This window comes from Sipha flava, unplaced genomic scaffold (assembly GCF_003268045.1).
Source record: "Sipha flava isolate LNK unplaced genomic scaffold, YSA_version1 104_pilon_pilon, whole genome shotgun sequence".
Classification (NCBI taxonomy): Eukaryota; Metazoa; Arthropoda; class Insecta; order Hemiptera; family Aphididae; genus Sipha; species Sipha flava.
Window position 1 is genome coordinate 905,480 of NW_020271718.1, and position 20,004 is coordinate 925,483.

Below are 20,004 nucleotides of genomic sequence, written 5' to 3' on the forward strand. Positions count from 1 at the left end.
CCAGTAGATGCTTGTGTTGTGCCTAATGAGAAGCCAGTAGATGCTTGACTAGTACCTCCCAAAGAAAAACCCGTAGTTGATGCAGGTTGGGTGGTACCAGCCAAAGAAAAACCAGTAGTTGATGCTGGTTGGGTGGTACCAGCCAAAGAAAAACCAGTTGAAGCTTGAGTAGTACCTCCTAAAGAGAAACTAGTAGGAGCCTGAGAAGTAGTTCCTAAAGAAAAACTAGTAGATGTAGTTTGGGGAGTACTTCCCAAGGAAATACCAGTAGATGCTGGTTGAGGAGCACCACCTAAAGAGAAACTAGTTGGGGCTTGAGTGTTACCAGCTAAAGAGAAACCAGTAGAAGCTTGAGTTGTCCCCAATGAAAAACCTGTGGAAGCTTGAGTTGATGGTGCTTGAGAAGTTGTAGTAAAATTTGTTGCTAAAGTATTAGGAGGATTTGCTGGTATCCCAAAACTTGGAGTTCCACCAAAAGAGAAAGATGGAGGGTTCATTGGGCTCAAATTAAATCCTGGTTTTGATGTTCCTGTTGCAGTGCCCAAAATAGAAGTACTTGAAGGCAATGAAGTAGAAGCACCAAAAGTAGGTACACTAGTCGGTAAAGAAAAGGCCGGTGCTAAAATTTTTTTTACAAAATCATATAAGAATATATATTTTATTATATGATTAAATTGTCTTATAATAATTAAATAACAAATACCAGGTGACTGAGTAGTAGCTCCAAATAATCCTAATTGAGGTTGTCCACCTAAAATAAATAAGTTAATTATATATATATGTTATGGGCAAAGTATACAATTTGGGCATTTTATGCATTGTCCGGACAGTATATAAAATGCCCTTCATATATTGGGCAATATAGATAATGGATGATATGATTTAATGAAATATGATAAATCGTAAAACATAGTTAAAATAAAGTCAAATTATTATCTGTAACTAGTTTGTTTGTTCTTATTGTATTTTTACAATGGGGATGTTTGCTTATTCACATATTACATGAGTGTACGTGACATAATATATTATTACTACATTTACTGATTTATAAGTTATATTATAAGTAGTTATAGTGATTATCGTGCAGTTGGTCTTTTACCTATTCTCAAAAATGAACTATTTAGTAACCACGAATCATTAGTACAGTGCAAATTAATTCATTCAGTGCGTACCTAACTACTTATTTGAATATGGAAAAGTTTAATGAAGATTTAAACAATTTGTTAAAAAAAAAAAAAGTTCAAATACTTCATTTTTTACCAAGTTAAAATATAATCAATTAATTTTATATATAAATCAATTAAAAAACAATTCAAAGAAAAAGGAACCGAATGATTATAAACTTTTAAAAAAATATGACATTTAAAAAGTGTCTAATGTTAACAAGTTAATTGTACCAGTATCTGAAAACAACAAAATTAAATATTATGTCCTAATGAAGAGTTATTTGATGTTATACATAATGTTCATTGATTGATTGGACATGGTGGACAAAACAGGATAGAACACAAGGTAAATAAAAAATATCACCAGAGATATGATTATGCTATACTTAAATAGTTGCAAATTGTGTAAAAAAAAAAAATGAAGTACAGCCAAGAAAGGATTGGTGGTGCAATTAATTATAACTACTGAGATGAATTAATCAATAATATAAATACATGTCATTATTCATTGATTTATCATATTTCATTAAATCGTATCACCTGTAACCTATATTGTCCTATATACGAAGAGCATTTTATATACTGTCCAGAAATGTATAAAATGCCAAAATTGTATACTTTGCCCGTAAAATATATATATATATATTTATTAAATATTCATGTAAAATAAATTAACTATTTCTAATGTTAGTATTAAAATGTTTTCAATCACATTAGGTCATTGAAAATATAAATATTACCTAACTATTTTAAAAATGAATAAATATTAGATATGTATGGAAAAAAAAGTCTACTTAATTTCGGTTGAGACATTTTTAGCAGTATTTTATCAAGTATAAATTAAAAGTACTTTAAAAAATTGCTGGGATGTTCGTTTAAAAATAAAAAAAATTCAAGACATTGGACGACTGTTGAAGTACAGTTTATTTGTTGAAAGGTATGCGTTTTTGGAAAACATGCTACAAGTTAGGAACCGGTAAGTATTAGACGTTCCAGTTTCTGAAAATACGATTCGAATGCAACAACCGACGGTTGGAAATCGTAATGACGAGATTTAAATGCGCACGTGTAAACAATTTAAAAATCGATTTACCCGAAGTGTTGGCCGGCGAACTCATTGAGAACGGAGACGGCTGGCCGGTGGTTTTTGGTGCGCCGAAGTTAAAACTCATGATCACGGTATTCGTTCAATTTCAACGTGAACAGCGTTCACTGAACACCGATGACTGTAGCGAGTAGATAAAAAAGGTAAACGGAATGAAAACAGGGTTGCCAACTGACCGGTTTTCGGCCGGACTAACCGGTTTTTTAATACCAAAGATGGTTGCTGGTTTTGCATCAAACCGGCCATATAAGATGGCCGGTTATTTTATTTTTCATAAAAAAATGTATGTTTTCAATGATTATTATTATTCCTAATTAGTTTTTATACTGAATCAAAATTCAAATTGTTAGTGAAATAACTTTTTTTTTTGTCATATGCACTGTACGACTGTCCTGTGTTGAGCAGTTGCCGAATAACAGCAGCTGACGCCAGACGCACATGTCACATATTATTGATAAATAATATTAGATAATAAAAAAAATAATGATTACACATTTATACATTTTATATTATTTTTGTTATTACTTTGCGTATTCTTGCATGATATATATTGCAAGCAAGTCTACAGTGCAAGAAATTGCAACAAAACATTGTGGTATAAGAGGTTTTAACATATAAATTTCATTGTAATATATTTTCTTTGTTAAATAAAGTGTATTAAATTATATTGTATTGTATTATATGTACATAGATACGACTTAAACGTTAAAAGTTAAAAGTTATTAGTTAGAAGTTAAGTTTACTTAAATTAGTTTTATAAGTTATAGTTAGTTTAATGTTATAAGTAGCACAAAATTATGTAATATTTAATATTTTCGTTCGTACCTATATATATATATATATATATATATATATATACATATATTATAGTTGTACCGTAACGCGCTCACGTGAACAAAGACGTTAGTAAAAGATGACTAGTTCATGCATCAGCCGGAAAATCCTTTTGACAAGAACCAGGTGACTGCCAAAGATGCGATTTGTAACTGGTACAAAGAGGGGAAAAATTACAATTCCTCGAAAGAACCTAGAATTCTCAAATCAGATAATGATCGGAGCATACGATAAAGCATATATTTATTAAACGTTTCTGAAGTATCGCCGAGTGTGAGAGTACCTATTATTTCATTATACATGAAAATGATTAAAAAGTCGCCGTACAGATCGTTGTTAATATTGTTGTTCTACGGGAAGTACTTATAATATATTGTAGCAATGTTCGTGTTGCACTGAAGTAAATTGTTATTGTTAAATGCACATTTTATTTTTGCTTCAGAACGCCACTACAATCGCTTGACGTAGTTAATCCGAAAGTATTTTATAAACATGAAAATATATAAAAATATTTCACTCAACATTTTATAAATGACATACTAGTATATATTTGACTATAGATGTCGACGATTATTGAATGTGGATGATTATACAACATATTATAACTGTGGCCTGTGGTGGGGTTTTGAAAATTATTCGAGTTAGCTATTGCAAACAAATGTATTATTAGTATTAAACAACCACGATAATATACAATATGTTAGACGATTTTTTTTATATTGGATGTAGGAAGAATCAAAGGTGAACATTAAGTGATTAAAATTTTAAGAACTATCGAACCTGTTAACTTATATATAACTTTTTAATTATCTAATTGGCTTTATAACTTGATTAGTTTAATAATACAATAGAATAATTTTGTATTTTCCAGTTAATTTGAAAAATAATATGTTAAATTATAATTATATTTGCACTTATACGTACATATCTACAATTAGGAACCTATTTAAAGTCAAATAATTAAATAACTATCAGTAATGTGTACAAAGAGAGAATATGATGTATGTTCTACAAAATATTTTATGAGTATTAGAAAAATTGAAAATTGTACATATCATGTGTTTTGTTTTCTTCTGATTTATTTCATATTATCTCCCAGATTATATAATCATAATCTTGCGAGACATGGTCCTTAACGAAAGGCGATAAATTTTTTTAATGATATTTGAGAGAAAAATAATTCGAAACATATGAGCCACGATTCAACCAAGAAACAAACACTTCTGAAAGAAGAAACCAAGAATTACAGAAATTGTACAACCGGTGGCTTATATATAACTTTTGTATGGAAGGGGATGATCATTTGCAAACAAATTATTATTTTTATTTTATCATAACTTTTTTTTTACGTTTCTAACGCCCTCACACTAAGAACATTATTTTATAACATTAAAAAAAAAAAAAGCCTGTGTACAACAGACCAAATATCTTAGCGTTTATTAGGAATAAATAGCTAGTGGTTTGGAGAGCAGATGTACAACTAATAAAAAAAAGTACTTGTAGGAAAAATTAATAAAACAAGGCTCTTAGGAAGACCAAGAACCCGTGGATCGATGTAATAACCAGACTTGAAAGAGATAGACCAAAATGTAACCTTTGAGTTGACTAATAACAGAAATGGATGGCGAGATCTCTTGACGGCAGCAATAGTTCTTAATGAACCGGTATGCTGAAAAGAATAATCTGTGGTATTATTCTATAAAAATGCAGGCATAAACTACCTAGGTACTGTTATTCACAATCATAGTCGTAATGTTATTTTATTTACGTATTATATCAATCATAATACAATATTGTAACCCGTCTGAATAACACATGAGAAATCGAGTTATTACGTGTTTGTTGTAATATTTTAATTCGTGGTTCACATAATATATTTGTTTTCGTTGTTTCTATAGTAAACTACAAAAACAAAATAATTAATTATTTCCAATACACCAGGCCACTTCTTACACAAAGGCGTTGTCCCGATTGCCCGGCGGGCCACTCCGTCCCTGATTGAAGGTATTCTGTATTGATACGTTTGCCTGGCACGACTTAGTCAATGTACTATAGTAATGAACATAGGATATTTGGTCATATCTGAAGAGGGGCTTGATAGTTTTACTTTAACTTAACTTATTCAATATTTAAGTTTTAAACTTCAATCAACTACATAAGTACCTTTTTCTTAACTGTGTTAAGCATAAACTATGTGTAGGTTACAGTGTAAATAATTTATATCCACTTATATTTAATTTTAATTTTATAAATGTAACCACAAACTCAAACTCAACTATGTTATAATTTGTTGCATTGCAGAAAAAATCGTGATTTTATTAACCTAGTATACCTATACTTGATTATGAACTTTTAATTCAAAACCGGTTACAAATATAATTAAACTCCAGGCTAAGCATTTATTTCTTTATATAAATTAACTATTTGTTTATTTATTTATTTATTTATTAATTATTTTATGGTCCACTTAAAGTGTTTAGGTTTGTAACTTTTGTATAGAAAAAGAAAATTGGCATCCACTTTTAGTATTTTCTATTTACTTACTATTATCTTCTTATTTATATAATTTATAATTTTTTACTCTATACTTTCACAATAAAAATCAAGAAATATATTTTTGGTCTACTCATGTTACATGTACATTAGGATGATTAAATCTTATTAATAACTACCGAACTTTAAAAATTATTATTGTAACTTAAAAATAATAAGTAAAAGCAAATAACATTTTACATAGTAAAAAATTCCAAAAAAAATTCACATTTAGATTAAATTGATAATTATACCAATTGAAAAACAAAATTTTAGAGTTTGAGAATTAACATTGATTTTATTATATTAAAATCTTAGTCATAGTGATAGCAAATATCTGGACTATACTGATAAATTAAAGAGGTATTAATCTATCAATACATTAGTCATTTAGCTGGTTTAGTTAAGTTCCAATAGTGTTGACTCAATATGTCTTCTGAAAAGAGGCTTGCTGTCAAGGACTTTCATATGCAGAGGATATATCTAATAATAAATCTAAGTTTAGATAAATTTTAAGTAGGTAGGGTTAAGTGAAAAAAAAATTAAAAAATTAAATATTTTGGTAATATATTAACATGATGGCATTAATTACAACATTCAAAATATGTAGTAATCAACATAATTAAACAAAGTAGGTAAAGGAATTAAAGTTCTTGTTATTTTGGTTTTATATCAAATGCTTCAAATGCACCCTGTGATGGATCAATTAAACACGGAAAAATATTAGGTGAAGGAGGAGGGCTTAACCGGAATACTGGATCATAGCGTGGAGGAACTGAAACATAGTGAAATACAGCATTTATTAAATCAAAACTCATAAAATATTTAATTAATACCGTACCTTTAACATGAGAGTTACTATCATTGTGTTCAGACATATCACTATCTATAAAGAAAAACATTAACAGTTGCAAAAAATGTGGATAAATATATTCTTAAAATTACTATTAAAAATAAAATTACAAATAAAAACCAGTAATATAAAACAACATATCATTGTTGATTAAAATTCTAGAAAAATCAACCATTTAATGGAATAACAGACAGAAATAATTGATAGCAAAAATTTCTACAGAAAATATACATTTGTTAATAAGATATAAAGAATAATATAATAATTTTTATGATCGCTTTAATTTTGTTATACACTTTTTTCACATTAATTTTTAAAAAGTAATAATAAGTTAATCACTAAACCCTGATATAAAAAATAATCATCTGTTTAATTTTCTAAGTACTTTTTGAAATTAAAAAAAAAACAATAAAAAAGACTATTATTTTTCAAACTAAATTTAATTTTATTAATATAAAATATCAGAAGTAATCAATGTTCTAAAAGTACTGTATAATGAATATAACTTTAAATTACCTAAAAACTATTTTAGGTCATACAATTTTAATAAATTAATATTTACTAAATAAAACATTTAATAAATTAATTTATATGCTACGAAAATAAAATAAAATTGCAGTTCGGCTATAGCGTTCAATCATGAACACATGTACACTGTATCGTATCGTATTCGCTCCGTTATCGCTGTGCGCTCATTAGTAATTTATTACGGTCACTATATTGACTAACAGTTTCAATTTTATATTTACATCATTATGATGGACAACGTTCAGAAAACTGGTCCTGCTTCGCCGTGTACACCAAAATCCACAAAACGAAATTTGTCATTCTCGTCAATTTCGCCAAGTCAAAATGACAAAAAAACTTAAGTCTATGTTACACCAAACCGTTTCGCCCTACTTGCCACTAATGACACCAATGACATAGCAACAACTACGACTTTTGTCAACCTCAAGGAAGATCCTGTGAACTCGCCTAGCATTGAACGAGACAAGGGGCATCCAGCTCCACCTATCCATGTTAAGGACATAAAAAACTACTCCGCTTTCAATAAGGTATTAACCAACATCACCGACTCAAATGGCTTTACCTGTAGGTCAACGTCGTTAATATCATCATAAAACCTGCGGATCGGGAAAATTTCAATAAAATCATTGACCATTTACATGAAACAAATGCTAGCCTCCATTCATACACCCCCCGTCACCTTCGCCCATACAGGAAAGTTATCAGAAACCTACACTTTTCTGCCTTAAGTAATGACATTTCTAGTGCCTTAGCTGAGTTAGGACACTCAGTTAAACACATATACAATGTTAAGAATTAAAGTAAATGTTCTTTACCTTTATTCTTTGTGGATATTTTAACACAATACAATAACAAAGACGCTCTTGGCATCAAGTTTCTACTCAATACCAAAGTTTCGATTGAGAAACCACATAAAAAGGTACGTGGCCCACCACAATGTTACAATTGCCAACTTTACGGACACACGCGAAACAATTGCTGCCATGAACCTAAATGCGTGCTCACGAAAGCGTGCTCCAAAGACCTTCATAGTCCACCCAAATGCGCCCTTAGCACAAAGAAACACACTGCAAATTTTAAGGGATGCCCAGTTTACAAAACTACTTTCAAAAACAGTCCAAAAAGTCCATCCAGCCAAGGGCTCTGATTCAAACGCCCAGTCCAAGACCAAACATGCGGAAGCCACAAAAATTCAATTATCACACACGGAGAATGATATCGCCGACACTATATCAACTTTTATTTAAAATCTAAACTCATTGATTGGTCCCCTTATCCAGTGCTGTAGTTCTAAAAAAGGCAGAGGGTATACTATGAGTTATAATATTAAACATTTATACTATCATTAGGTATCATATCAAGTATCTAAAACGCATAATCGTCTTTCCTTTTTCTTTATAATAAACTTCCCGTTTTTAACCAACTATCCATATTATAACTGCTTATTAAAATAGATTTGCAAATAAAATAAACACGTACCTTTTTAATAATCGACTGGACATAACTAATACACAGATATGATATACGAATCATTGTCAACGGCAAAATGAAAAATGAAGGAATGGATACACTACACAGTATTATGCGACGGCTGAACATTTTATTTTTATCTTAAATACAGATATTATACAGTTATTTGATTGTTATATTATCTAATCTACAGTACATGTCCGTCAATCGCCCAATATATATAATTTCACTACAACAGAGAATATACGATCTTAATCTGAAGATATACGGAGTTTATAAGAAATAACCAGAAAGTATACGGCGTATACCACCGTATACCCTCCACTACAGCACTGCCCTTATATTCCTTCTCACGACAGTCCTAAACACTTAAAGTTGGTTACACACGTAGCGTTTCGTGTGCTGCGTTTTCGCGTTTCGGAAATTATGTGTTTTATCATTTAAAATTAAATACTCATTATGTATATATATATAATTATGTATTAATTGTGTATATTAGCACGATAAGCATAAACGGAGTATTCGACAGCTGTCGAACGCTCCAAGACGAAATGGTTCAATTTCTGAGCGTCCGTACGCTATCAAACGCTAAAATTAGACATGGGTTTTGTAATGTAGTTATACACAAGGGGCGTATCTTTTGCTGCGTTTTTTTACTATCTCGCAATACTACATACATATTCGTTAATAATCAATTATATTTCATTCATAAAATTATATCAACGAAGTGCGTTTTCACTCTGCAGTGAATATTGTTGTATAGGTACCTTAGTACCTACCTACCTACTTTTTTTCTGCAATGGCATTTAATGGGTGTACCCAACAACGTCTTCTGTTTATTTTTTGTTTTTGCATTTTGTGTTTTTTGAATGAAACGTAAGCAACACATGTCGTTTCAATATCATTAAACCGATCCATCATAGATGTAAAAATAACAATTTTGATAAAAAAAAATTAACTTTCGAGTTGACTTCCCTCGACCACGTTGTAATTTGAACTGAACAATGACCAGACCGTATGGACTAAGAATTTTAAACATGTTTTTGCGCATTTTTGGTAAAGAAAAACGGGTTTAGAACGCAGATACGCTCTTCTCGAGTGAATATACTTACAGCGTTCGCGTTTCGATACGCAGCGCACGAAACGCTACGTGTGTAACCAGCTTAAAGCTAATAGTAGTATTCCATAATCTTATCTCTTTTCCTTATATAATTATATTAATAAATATCCTCATTAACTCTATTCAAAAACGTCAAATTGTATTCTCAATAACAATCTCAATTAATAATAATACATTAATAATTTAGTATCATTATTATCAATATTATTTATATTATAAATATGTTACTTATAAAATTTAAAATTGTCAAAATACTTGTAATAACAGTGTGTTGAAACATTTTAAGTTATAACAAATGAAAAAAAAAAAATAAATAAAATTGTAAACTTACTTAAATTTTTTTCCACCTGTTCACCCTCTTTATTTAAAACAATAATTTCTTCTACTTCATCAGTTTCTTCAGTATCTATAGAATAAAATTATTTAATTAAATTTATTTATTTTATTTATTTAATTATCTATTTTAATATACATAGATACATTTTTATTCACATTTTAAAGATATATTGATGTCATAAAATAAAAAAAAAAAATAAAAATTTAAAAGTAAACTTACCATCATAATTAAATTTATATGAAAACTATGTATTTAAATTCCATACAATTTAATTAGATTTGTTATATAAACAGATTATGCAATATACTAATATCTTGAATGCATTAAAATTAAAATAATAATTCATGGTAACAAGACTTACACTGTAAAATATTATTAATACTTGATGGCACATCAGAAAAATTATTACGAGGAACTTTTTTTAATTTACTAACAGTGTCTGAGATACATCTTTTTCGCTGTAACATAAATAAATATAGTATAATTAAATAATTTTTATTGATTAAAATATTACACTTTTAAGTATTAAAAATGGAAAACTAAAATATTATTTAAAAAAAAAATAACATAAAACATACCTCAAATTGGCCAAAAGCTTTGAATGAAATAATGTTCATATTAACTGGAACAGTTTTAGAGTTAAAATGTATTCTAAATGGCATACTGCTATCATATGATTTAGTATTATAGTTTCGGTTAAATTTGGTTCTTGGAATGGAAATACTAGCTCCTCTAAGAGCTTCCATAGGTTGTACTGTAAAAACTGATCGTTTTTCTTGGTGGTTAGAGATTTCACTACTCAATAAATACATATAACGAGCAAACGATTTTTCTTCTTTAAGCACTTTAAAATCACGACTTAGAATCTGAAATAAAAATAATTATTTAAATATTTTTGAATTTGAAAAATATAATATTGTAAATATTAAACATTTATATTAATAATATCAGGCAGATAAGCCTACTGGGAATTTGGGATTTTTCTGGTAGGCCTCACCTCATATTTTGTCTTAACCCAAAATTGTCTTAAAAAAGCAAAAATGAAGCATATTTATTTAAAAAAAAAGCAAAAAAAGCATGATCAAAAGTTAACATGAATTAGTTATAAAACTGAATAAAAAAAATTAATTAAATTAGAAAAATAATTAACTATCATGTATATTGTAAGATTTGTAGTAATGAAACTGTCTCCATTATCTGACAGAATGTTTTTATACATAGAAAATGAATGCTTTATATCTACTGAAGTTATTGGTACATACTTTATGCAAGAGGTTTCGTTTAAATCTAACTGATAATTAATTTTGTTAAATTAAATGCCTATTAATGTCTATTAATTGTTTCCAGCTTTAGTTTTTCAAAAGAACATGATTTAGTTTATCCAAAATTGCAGTTTGCATAATAAGTGTATTTTAAAGTTAAATTTTTTACTAGATTAAATTACATATAAATTCATTATTAATTTTTTATATTAAAATTAAATGGAAATAAGATTTAAGGGGGAGCTTTTTTAAATTTACAATTTATAAGTTATGTTAGAACGTTAAGTACTAACTGTTGGTATTGAACGCTGTTTTATTTACTTAAGTAAAAATGAATGTCTAATATAATAAACTATTATTTAATTTGTATATGTACTAATTTTAAGACTGGTCTACTTAATGCTTATTTATTAATTAGTAATTATTAATTACCTATATAACCCAATGATGACCTTAGCCAAAACTAGCAGCTACCATTTTAAATTATTATAATAGTCGGGTCATTGTATATTTTTATTTTATAATTTTACAAATACCATTGACATCATACAAATGAGTAAGTACAAATCTACTATATTTTAATTAGATTAAATTGAAATACATTATAGTAATAATATTGATATATTTTACAATTCTAGATAAAGAATTATTTGACAACATCCCTAGTACTTCTTCATTAGATTTATCTGGATCGACTGGATCACTGGTTTTTAAACAAAATGAAAATGAAACTATTTTAAATTTGGATAGTGACTGCACTAATAATTCATCTGAAGAAGCTAACCGTTATTGTCAGCGTACAAAACACCTTAATAAAAATATCAATATAATGATAACTATCTAAATCCATTCATTTTGTATTTAATTATATATATATATATATAATTATTTCTACAAACAAAACATTTAGTATTATAAATAAGTATAATTTAAAAAGTTTAAAGCAATCAGATACCTACTAAAAATGATTGAACAATTTGTTTATCTATTCCTTTTTAACAGCGATCCATTAGATATGTCTTAACATTCTTACTTATTACAAATTTTAGATATGTTATTTTTGTCTTTTAAGGTTTTGATGATGATTATTTCAAAAAACCTAATGAAAAGAATTTCTTTGGCAATTTAAGTACTGGCTATTTCATCCTTATCAACTTGAAAAAAACATTCCATTCTCATCATTAAAAGTATATTTCCGAAAGATGGAGAAAAGAGAATGTAGGTTTCTTATAATTACAAGAATTCATCTTTTTATTGTTGCATATGTTGGCTTATGGTGATGGTACTGGCATATTTTCTATTGGTTTAATGAAGTGGAAACATGTTTATGAACACATTGAAGGGCATAAAGTAACTTTATTTCATAGGCATAATGTTGAAACTCATATCATGACGAAAAAACAGTGTTTCTGTTGATTCACTTATAAAATATGGACTGAGTTTAGTGAGAAAAAATCAAATTAAAAATAATAGGCTAGTATTATTTCGAATCATTGAGATTGTAAAACTAACTGCCAAGCGTGGTCTTATCTATTGAGGACAGAAATTTGAAGCAGCTGTGTAATTTAATAATTTTGATAATGCTTATTTGTTAAACTAGTCACTTCACTAGAGGAAATTTGTAAAAAACTCAAATATTAAACCTGAAGCACACTTAAAATCTATTGGTTTTATTGAAGGACATAAAAAATATGAAACCATTCTTAATACCCTAATATATTTAAGGATTTTCAATATAACTACTTCTCTTTCTAAATATATCCAAGGATGTGTCGTTAATTTTATATGGGCTTTTCAAATGGTTACCCAAACTCTTGATAGTTTAAAATGAATGAATCGTGATTTTACCACTATTAAACAGGCTGCTGATAGTTTTGTTATATGGGCAAATAATGAACTAGATAAAATAGAAAATACTAATATCCAAATTAGTGATAGAGTACCAACTACTCGACTAAGAAAAAAGACTTAACAATTTACATACGAATTTGCAGATGATTAAACTATGAATCCATTAAAGTTATTTGAAGTTAATGTTTGCAATGTAATATTTGACTCAGTTATTCAAAGTATTGAATTACGATTTGAAAAACATAAGGACTTGTATGCTGATTTCAATTGCCTTGATACAATTAATTTTTTTACTGAAGGAAAACAACTTCCCAGACTAGGTTTTGAAAAGTATTGAATTGAAAAGTATTTTCACAAACATTTTATCATTTAAAACTGATTTATCTTATCAACAGCTTCATCTAGAGTACATATACTTTGTTTCAAAATGGGATAAACTTAAAATAAACTGTACAAATGTATATAACTCACAAAATAAAAGTTTTGAAGAAAGTGCAGATGAGTCAGATAATAGTACTAGTACGTACGTACCCATATTGTCTTTAAATAATTATTAATTTTAATTATGTGATCTACAGCATGTTTTAAATTTTACTTATATTAATTTACTCTTTATTTTAATTTTAGAAAATGAGCCAGAAGAAATTTGTACTCACAAAGCACATAATGCTATCAGACCTATCAAGTGTTGTGTTATTTGTTGTTTTAATATTGTAGTAAACTATAATTTGTACACTAATACTTATCCGGCTTTATATTTATCTTATAAACTACTTTTAATATTTTCAGTAACACAAGTAGGTTGTGAGCATAGCTTTTCAAAATTAAAATATGTTAAAAATTATTTGAGAATCTCTATCACTCAAGACCATTTAAAAAGTTTCATTCTCATGAGTGTAGAAAAAAAAAATTTTAACTTCTATTTGCCCAGCTACCATAATTTGGTAGCTATTAGTATTACCATAATATGTCTTCTTTTAACTAACACTGTTTAGTATAAGTTTAAACTTAAGTCTATAATTATAAATAAGTTTTCCATGTATATTATTTCATTATTATCATTTCTTGTTAATCTACTAATTATTACTATATAGCTATAAATTGCCAATTGGCGTTAAATAAATAAATAAATAAATAAATAAAAATAATTTATAAAGTTGCGTTAAATAGTGAATCATTAAAAAAATTATTAATATATTAATTTATATAAGAATAAAATTATATATATTCAATATGATTTTCAACATTAAAAAATCAAAATAACTGTATTCACAAGTACTACGAGCAATTTGTAAATAATTATGTATTATATTGTAAAAAATAATATGTTACGAACAGTTTATTTTTTAGGGGGCCTAGCCTATTTAGGCCCTTCCAATTCCTTCCTAATAAAAAAATATATGCCTATACGCCACTGAATAGTAAATTTAGAGTATTTTATTGTGATTACCACATATTTACTACCTAATATTAAGCAATAAATAAATTGATTATTCACCATTATTAAAATTGTATAAATCTTAGTACATAATACAGTTAGTAAATAGAATATTTAACTGAAATAAAAAATGTTGAAACAATTAAAAATAAATCTTTTATATATATATATACTTTTTTAATTAATTATAAAAAACAAATACCTCTAATTGTTTATCTAGTATATCTTCTTGCCATTTTAATGTTTGTATTTCTTCTTGAAGTTTTGATCTCATTTCAGCAGTTTTTTCATCTTCACTTGTTTCAACTCCCCTAACAATATACAGTTAATATAATTAGTATACAGTAATTTAAATAAACACCGAAAAAATGGTTAATTTTCTGAAAAGTGTATATAAGATCAAAAGTATTGATGAATTTACCTCCATCTAACTTGATTTTTTGTTTTTTTTTCGATCAATCCAATACCTTCTAACACATTAGTAATATCATAAATTCGTCGTTTTTGTTTAACAGCAAGCATAGCAGTTGCCTAAAAGATAGAATATTTTATTTATAGACATGTTAAAAAATGTATAACACAAAATTCCTAAGTGTATTCATAATAAAATAAAATTTTTAATTTTTTATAACACTTTCAAGAACAAAAAATATATTTTATAGAATATTATAATTTTATTTAGCTGAGTAAATAGCAAAATTGAAGGGACATATTGCGGCCATTGATGTTTTACTGGAAGTGTAAATAGTATTTTGTATCGCCTATATATTGGTAATAAATATATATTAGGACTATATTAAGCACAGGACTATATATTATTTGATATAATTTCATAAATAATATCTACAATGAAATGCACTACAGAAATTAAGTAATATTATATTTTTATGCTGTTATTTGCTTTATTATTATAATAATTGACAAATTTTAAATATTGACAATTAATTATACATTATTAGTTTATTGAGTCTAATGATAAATAATTAATGGCATATTTAGGAATGAAAAATATATATTCAATTTTACAAGTGTATGTTTATTTTAACTACCAAAGAAATATAGGATGAAATGAGGAGCACTTGCAAAACGAGTCAATATGTAGCACAAAGAAAAATATTAAAATATTAAGCAGTTGAAGGTCGTTTTTATTTAATTTTTGGTAGATCACCCAATAAGAATGTCAAATAGAAAAAGTTTTTTATTATTCATTACCATCTAATGTTTAAAGAATTAAAGTAGTTTATATTGACTTAGTATTATTCAGATGCTTACAAGATAAGAGTTCTAAAATGTACGATCATCCTTATATTTTTTGTCAATACTTTATTATCAAATTCATATAAAATGATTCTGTATTAGCATTTTCAATAAAAAATAGTATCATGAATCATATATAAATAAATTTATAACATAAAAATATTATTTGGCTTAGTTATATTATTAAAAATTACAAAATGTTATATAAATTATAAGAAACATTGTACTAAGAATAAATAAAGATCACTAAATGATGTAAATTATTTATACTATTAAAAAATGTATTCCAACTATGTCCAAACAAAAAATAAAATGTGAATTACTTTATTCAAATGCATTATTCCATCAGGAGAGTTTCTAAGGAGATCTGCAAATTTGGTAGCCAGATTGCCCAACGACTTTTCTTGTCTGCCTTTAACTAGAAGCATTTCTTCAACGGACAACATTTTTGACAACGATGGAATTTCTTCATCGCTACTCTCCACAAGGTCTACTAGTGGGTCTCGAATGTTTAGTATGTTCAAATTGTCCATCTTCACTAGAGTATTGAACAACTGAGTGCTTTAAAAATAATTTAAAAACTCAAGTTACCGAACAATAACCACGTGTGGACTAATATATCGGACCATGGTGATACTAATTGATGTGAAATAATAGCGAACGCGAGGACACGACCATTTACAATGTTGGTAAGAAAACGTAAGACAAAACCATGTCAGTATAAATAGATAAATGTGTGTATACCTACATACAGATAAGAAATAATCACTTTTATCATATTGTTATTGTTATTGAAATGCATAGCGTGTGTACTGATAAAATGCAGTAGGGGTGAATTATAAGAAAATACTCCCAAACATCGGGTTAAGCGTTGAATACTTGGTCAAAAAAAAAAAAAACTATTAATTTATCAGTTTACATACATGGATCTCTTTTAATTCGCTTTTTTGGTCCGCGTAATTTCCTGTCGCTTAAATTGCGCATAATTACGAGGGGAAATTGCAATCATTTGAAGACTAACTCGACCAACTACGTTCCCCTACACGACTATGCATTCATCGTACGAACAAAATTATACGCTTTTTCTACGGCCATCACCTGGCACGCGTTCACTACCCCTAGATCATCATTCCATCAGTACTCCGAGTATTCCTAGATTGTTCATCGTCAGTACAATACACCCTGTCCGTTTTCACGAGGTACCCACCAACCCTACCATAAGTTACTTTCAGTGTAGCAGCCTTGGATAAAAAAGAAAAATAGTTGCACCCTCCACGGTCACAATATTAATAGTAATCAGAGGTAGTTATCGATGGACACTCGGAAACACGAAAATATTTTTGCTATCGAACGATTTAGAACTCGGTGGTGTTTACATGAAAAGTCGTTATAACAGTCAGCCACGACGTTTTCGATATAAATTTAAAAATACATTCAGCCACAATAATAATATTCCACTCCTATGTCGGTACAACATATTATTACGGTATAAATGATAGACTCGTGAAATTTCAACATTGACAAATATACGAAAAATATTTTTATAATTTGCCAATTAATGTTATAAAAACAATAGTATTCACGTACAACATCAGAAACCAAATGGCTAATGATTTTCTTGTGAAAGGAATAACAATTTTAACGAGTGTTTTTAGTGGCCTTGGTGATCGTCTTTGTCATCAATTCTCTAACCACGGCGGCCCTAGTTATTTCCGGCTGAATAGTACTTACCGGTCGAATTGATACAGTTTATTGAATTGTAAAATAGGTGAGTGATCGTTTCCACACGTGAAGCATTAAAAACCGGTCGAAAAAATATTTCCGATATAAAAACGTCGAACAAAACAATATTATTATTATTACCAAGATCGAACGAAACGGGCCGTTAACTGACTGACCCGGAGTTCCCGGAAACGCATACAGCTCTGGGATTAGGTGGTCATGCTTGCGGCAACATCGCGGCCGACTGCAACTGACGGCGACTACCTTCAAAATATCTTGTCCCGAACAATGTACGACATACCTGCACCATATCACATCTATCCTCATTCTTAAACCTAACACCCATCCTTCACGCCAAACGAGTATACCACTTACCGATGTTAAAAGGGACGCGTGGGTCGTCGGACGGTAAACACAATAATACACAATCATATATTCTTGCTCACCTATGGCATTATTGTATTCATGCTTTCTTAAGCAACCATGTATTTTTAAATCGATATAATGGATAGTAAAAATAGATCGATACTATTTTTCAACAATACCCGAAAAAATAAAATTGATTCTGACGACGGGGTTTTGGGGGATGATTTACGACTCTCTTTATCCCTCTTAAATGCGCCGAAAGGTTGAGTGACCAATACTTGGGCTTAACTTAAAATAAACAACTTGCTTTTACCCATAAGAAACCTGATATCTGTATGACATTTTTTTTTATAGTGGTGTAGACGTATAATGTCGTACTCAAGATGCTAACTGAGTGGGAGGGGTATACAAATAATACCTACAATACATTTAAACAACGAAAAACTTGTAAGACTTTTTTCATTCAGAATATAAATCTAGAAACATAAACAATGTTTGATACTTACGATAATTCTAATAATGTTCAAACACAGGGGCGAAATTAGTGGGAGGAAGACCCCTCGTCTTGATTTCCGGGCATTCATTTTTAGAGGGTGTAATTTTTGTAGTAAATCTATTATTGATTATAGGTTTGATATTTTTATTTTTTTTACTGATAATTTGTTTAAAACTCAATAAATATGATTCTTTACTATTTATTGGATAATAATTGTAGGGAGGGGTATTTGATTCTTGATCAATGATAGGTAGTAATTTTAACATTTTCCCCGGACGTAAAAATGCTTAGTTAAAATGACATATTGTACAATTGTCATGGATGTATTTCGTATTACAGTTTTATTTAGATAATATATATTTTTGATTGACTTGTGTTATGCATTCCTTCACAAACATTGTCTAAATAATGAATTTGAATTATTTTATTAGATTATTTATAATTTTAGGGTAGTATATACTTGGACAATGATTGACAATAATGATGAAAATCTCCGCTAGCCATCGCCGCTGGGAATCCATTGATCTACCATGGACCATTCGTATTGATTTTTTTTTTTCATATTTATATTGATGCATAACAGTAACTTGACTAATATTAGTTAGCTAATATAAAAAAACTAATATCAGGGTTCAATTGAAAAATGTTTATGGTCATATTAATTTTGTTAAAAAGGAATAAATTGTTTTTTTCATTCCTGGCATGAAAAAAGAAAAGTTTCTTTCCTCGTTCTTACTTAAGAAACATTTTTCGTTCTTTAGTAATTTAATAATTACATTTTTATAATTTATAGTTGAGCAGTTTTTTCAGTCAGTAATAATATTATAATATTATTAAATTAAAAATACATAAGAATGCATTTTGAAGTTTTGTCCTGGGCGAAATATTTGGTTGCTACGGTACTCTGGACTGTAGTTAATATAAATTAATACTTGAATTAATTGGCTTATATTTATTTTGTGTATATACAATGACATTTTTTTCTGAAAAATTATTGGTCCTAAATCTGCTTGTTTTTTTAAGGTCGCTCCACACCAGAGCTTGCGTTAAAGAAATATTAGAGCTGCACATCCTGTTTGTTTTACAGAAGTGAAAAAAATTTGACACTCGCTTCGCTGGCATATAATAAATAATACATACTAACATCAATATTAAATTATATTATACATCATAATGTATATATATTTTAATAATTGAAATAACAAATTCCTTTAATTTAATTTTAAAATGATTTCTTTTTCTTTTTTTGTGACAACCTCTTCATCATCAGTATTACTATATTCAAATTGGTGATGTTTGTTTGTAGCATCTGGAAACACACCATTAAAATAATTTTGTTGCTTAGCCTTTGTTCTTGTAATTATTCGATGTTTTTTGCTGTTCATCCATTTGACAATTGACATATTAGAATCCCAATCATACAAGAGAGGCAAGTTATAACTAATGTATAAGTATATATTTTCAGTTGAAACATTCATGGTGGAATTTAATGGAGACTTTAATAAATTACTAATACCGTAAATTTAATCTCTTGATATTCATGGATATTTATTATTAATGTTTTAATCGTAATTTCTAATAATTCCGGAAAACAAAATAATGTCAAATGGTACCTATTTTACAAACTCATAGACATATAGAATTAATTATTCAAAATTAAAATCATA

At 28.2% G+C, this 20,004-nt stretch overlaps 2 protein-coding genes across 4 annotated transcripts in view; both read right to left on the minus strand.

The window, feature by feature from the left end:
* LOC112684035 (nuclear pore glycoprotein p62-like) overlaps positions 1-2,406 on the minus strand; it is a 3,628-nt gene extending 1,222 nt beyond the window's left edge. The window contains exons 1-3 of one of the 2 annotated variants that reach the window (XM_025555342.1): positions 2,260-2,406; positions 704-751; positions 23-619 (exon numbers count right to left, since the gene is read on the minus strand). In XM_025555342.1, the coding sequence (XP_025411127.1) occupies positions 23-619; positions 704-751; positions 2,260-2,338 (724 nt within the window). In that variant the 5' untranslated portion in view covers positions 2,339-2,406. Of the gene's footprint in view, positions 620-703; positions 752-2,259 lie in introns of both variants that reach the window. The other variant, XM_025555336.1, reaches the window with a different exon arrangement.
* Positions 2,407-6,186: 3,780 nt separating this feature from the next.
* LOC112683506 (transcription factor E2F5-like) lies at positions 6,187-17,737 on the minus strand. Of its 2 annotated transcripts, none has more exons than XM_025554564.1 (9): positions 17,617-17,737; positions 16,077-16,314; positions 14,918-15,027; positions 14,699-14,807; positions 10,524-10,811; positions 10,307-10,403; positions 9,940-10,014; positions 6,479-6,523; positions 6,187-6,412 (listed from the first exon to the last, which is right to left on the minus strand). In XM_025554564.1, exons 1-9 carry the CDS (start codon positions 17,670-17,672, stop codon positions 6,294-6,296), a joined length of 1,137 nt encoding a protein of 378 aa, XP_025410349.1. In that variant the 5' UTR covers positions 17,673-17,737; the 3' UTR covers positions 6,187-6,293. The 2 variants fall into 2 exon arrangements, with proteins under 2 accessions (XP_025410349.1, XP_025410358.1); XM_025554573.1 differs by lacking the exon at positions 17,617-17,737 and adding an exon at positions 17,485-17,602.
* Between the last annotated feature and the right edge of the window lie 2,267 nt (positions 17,738-20,004).

Excerpts from the sequence above, each read along its gene's own strand:
- LOC112683506 (XM_025554564.1), bottom strand. The coding sequence starts at position 17,672 with ATGCGTTTCCGGGAACTCCGGGTCAGTCAGTTAACGGCCCGTTTCGTT. Across the intron at positions 16,315-17,616 it reads GCCCGTTTCGTTCGATCTTG|CACTCAGTTGTTCAATACTC; the intron begins GTAATAATAATA and ends TTATTTTTAAAG. Across the intron at positions 14,808-14,917 it reads AAAAATCAAGTTAGATGGAG|GGGAGTTGAAACAAGTGAAG; the intron begins GTAAATTCATCA and ends GTATATTGTTAG.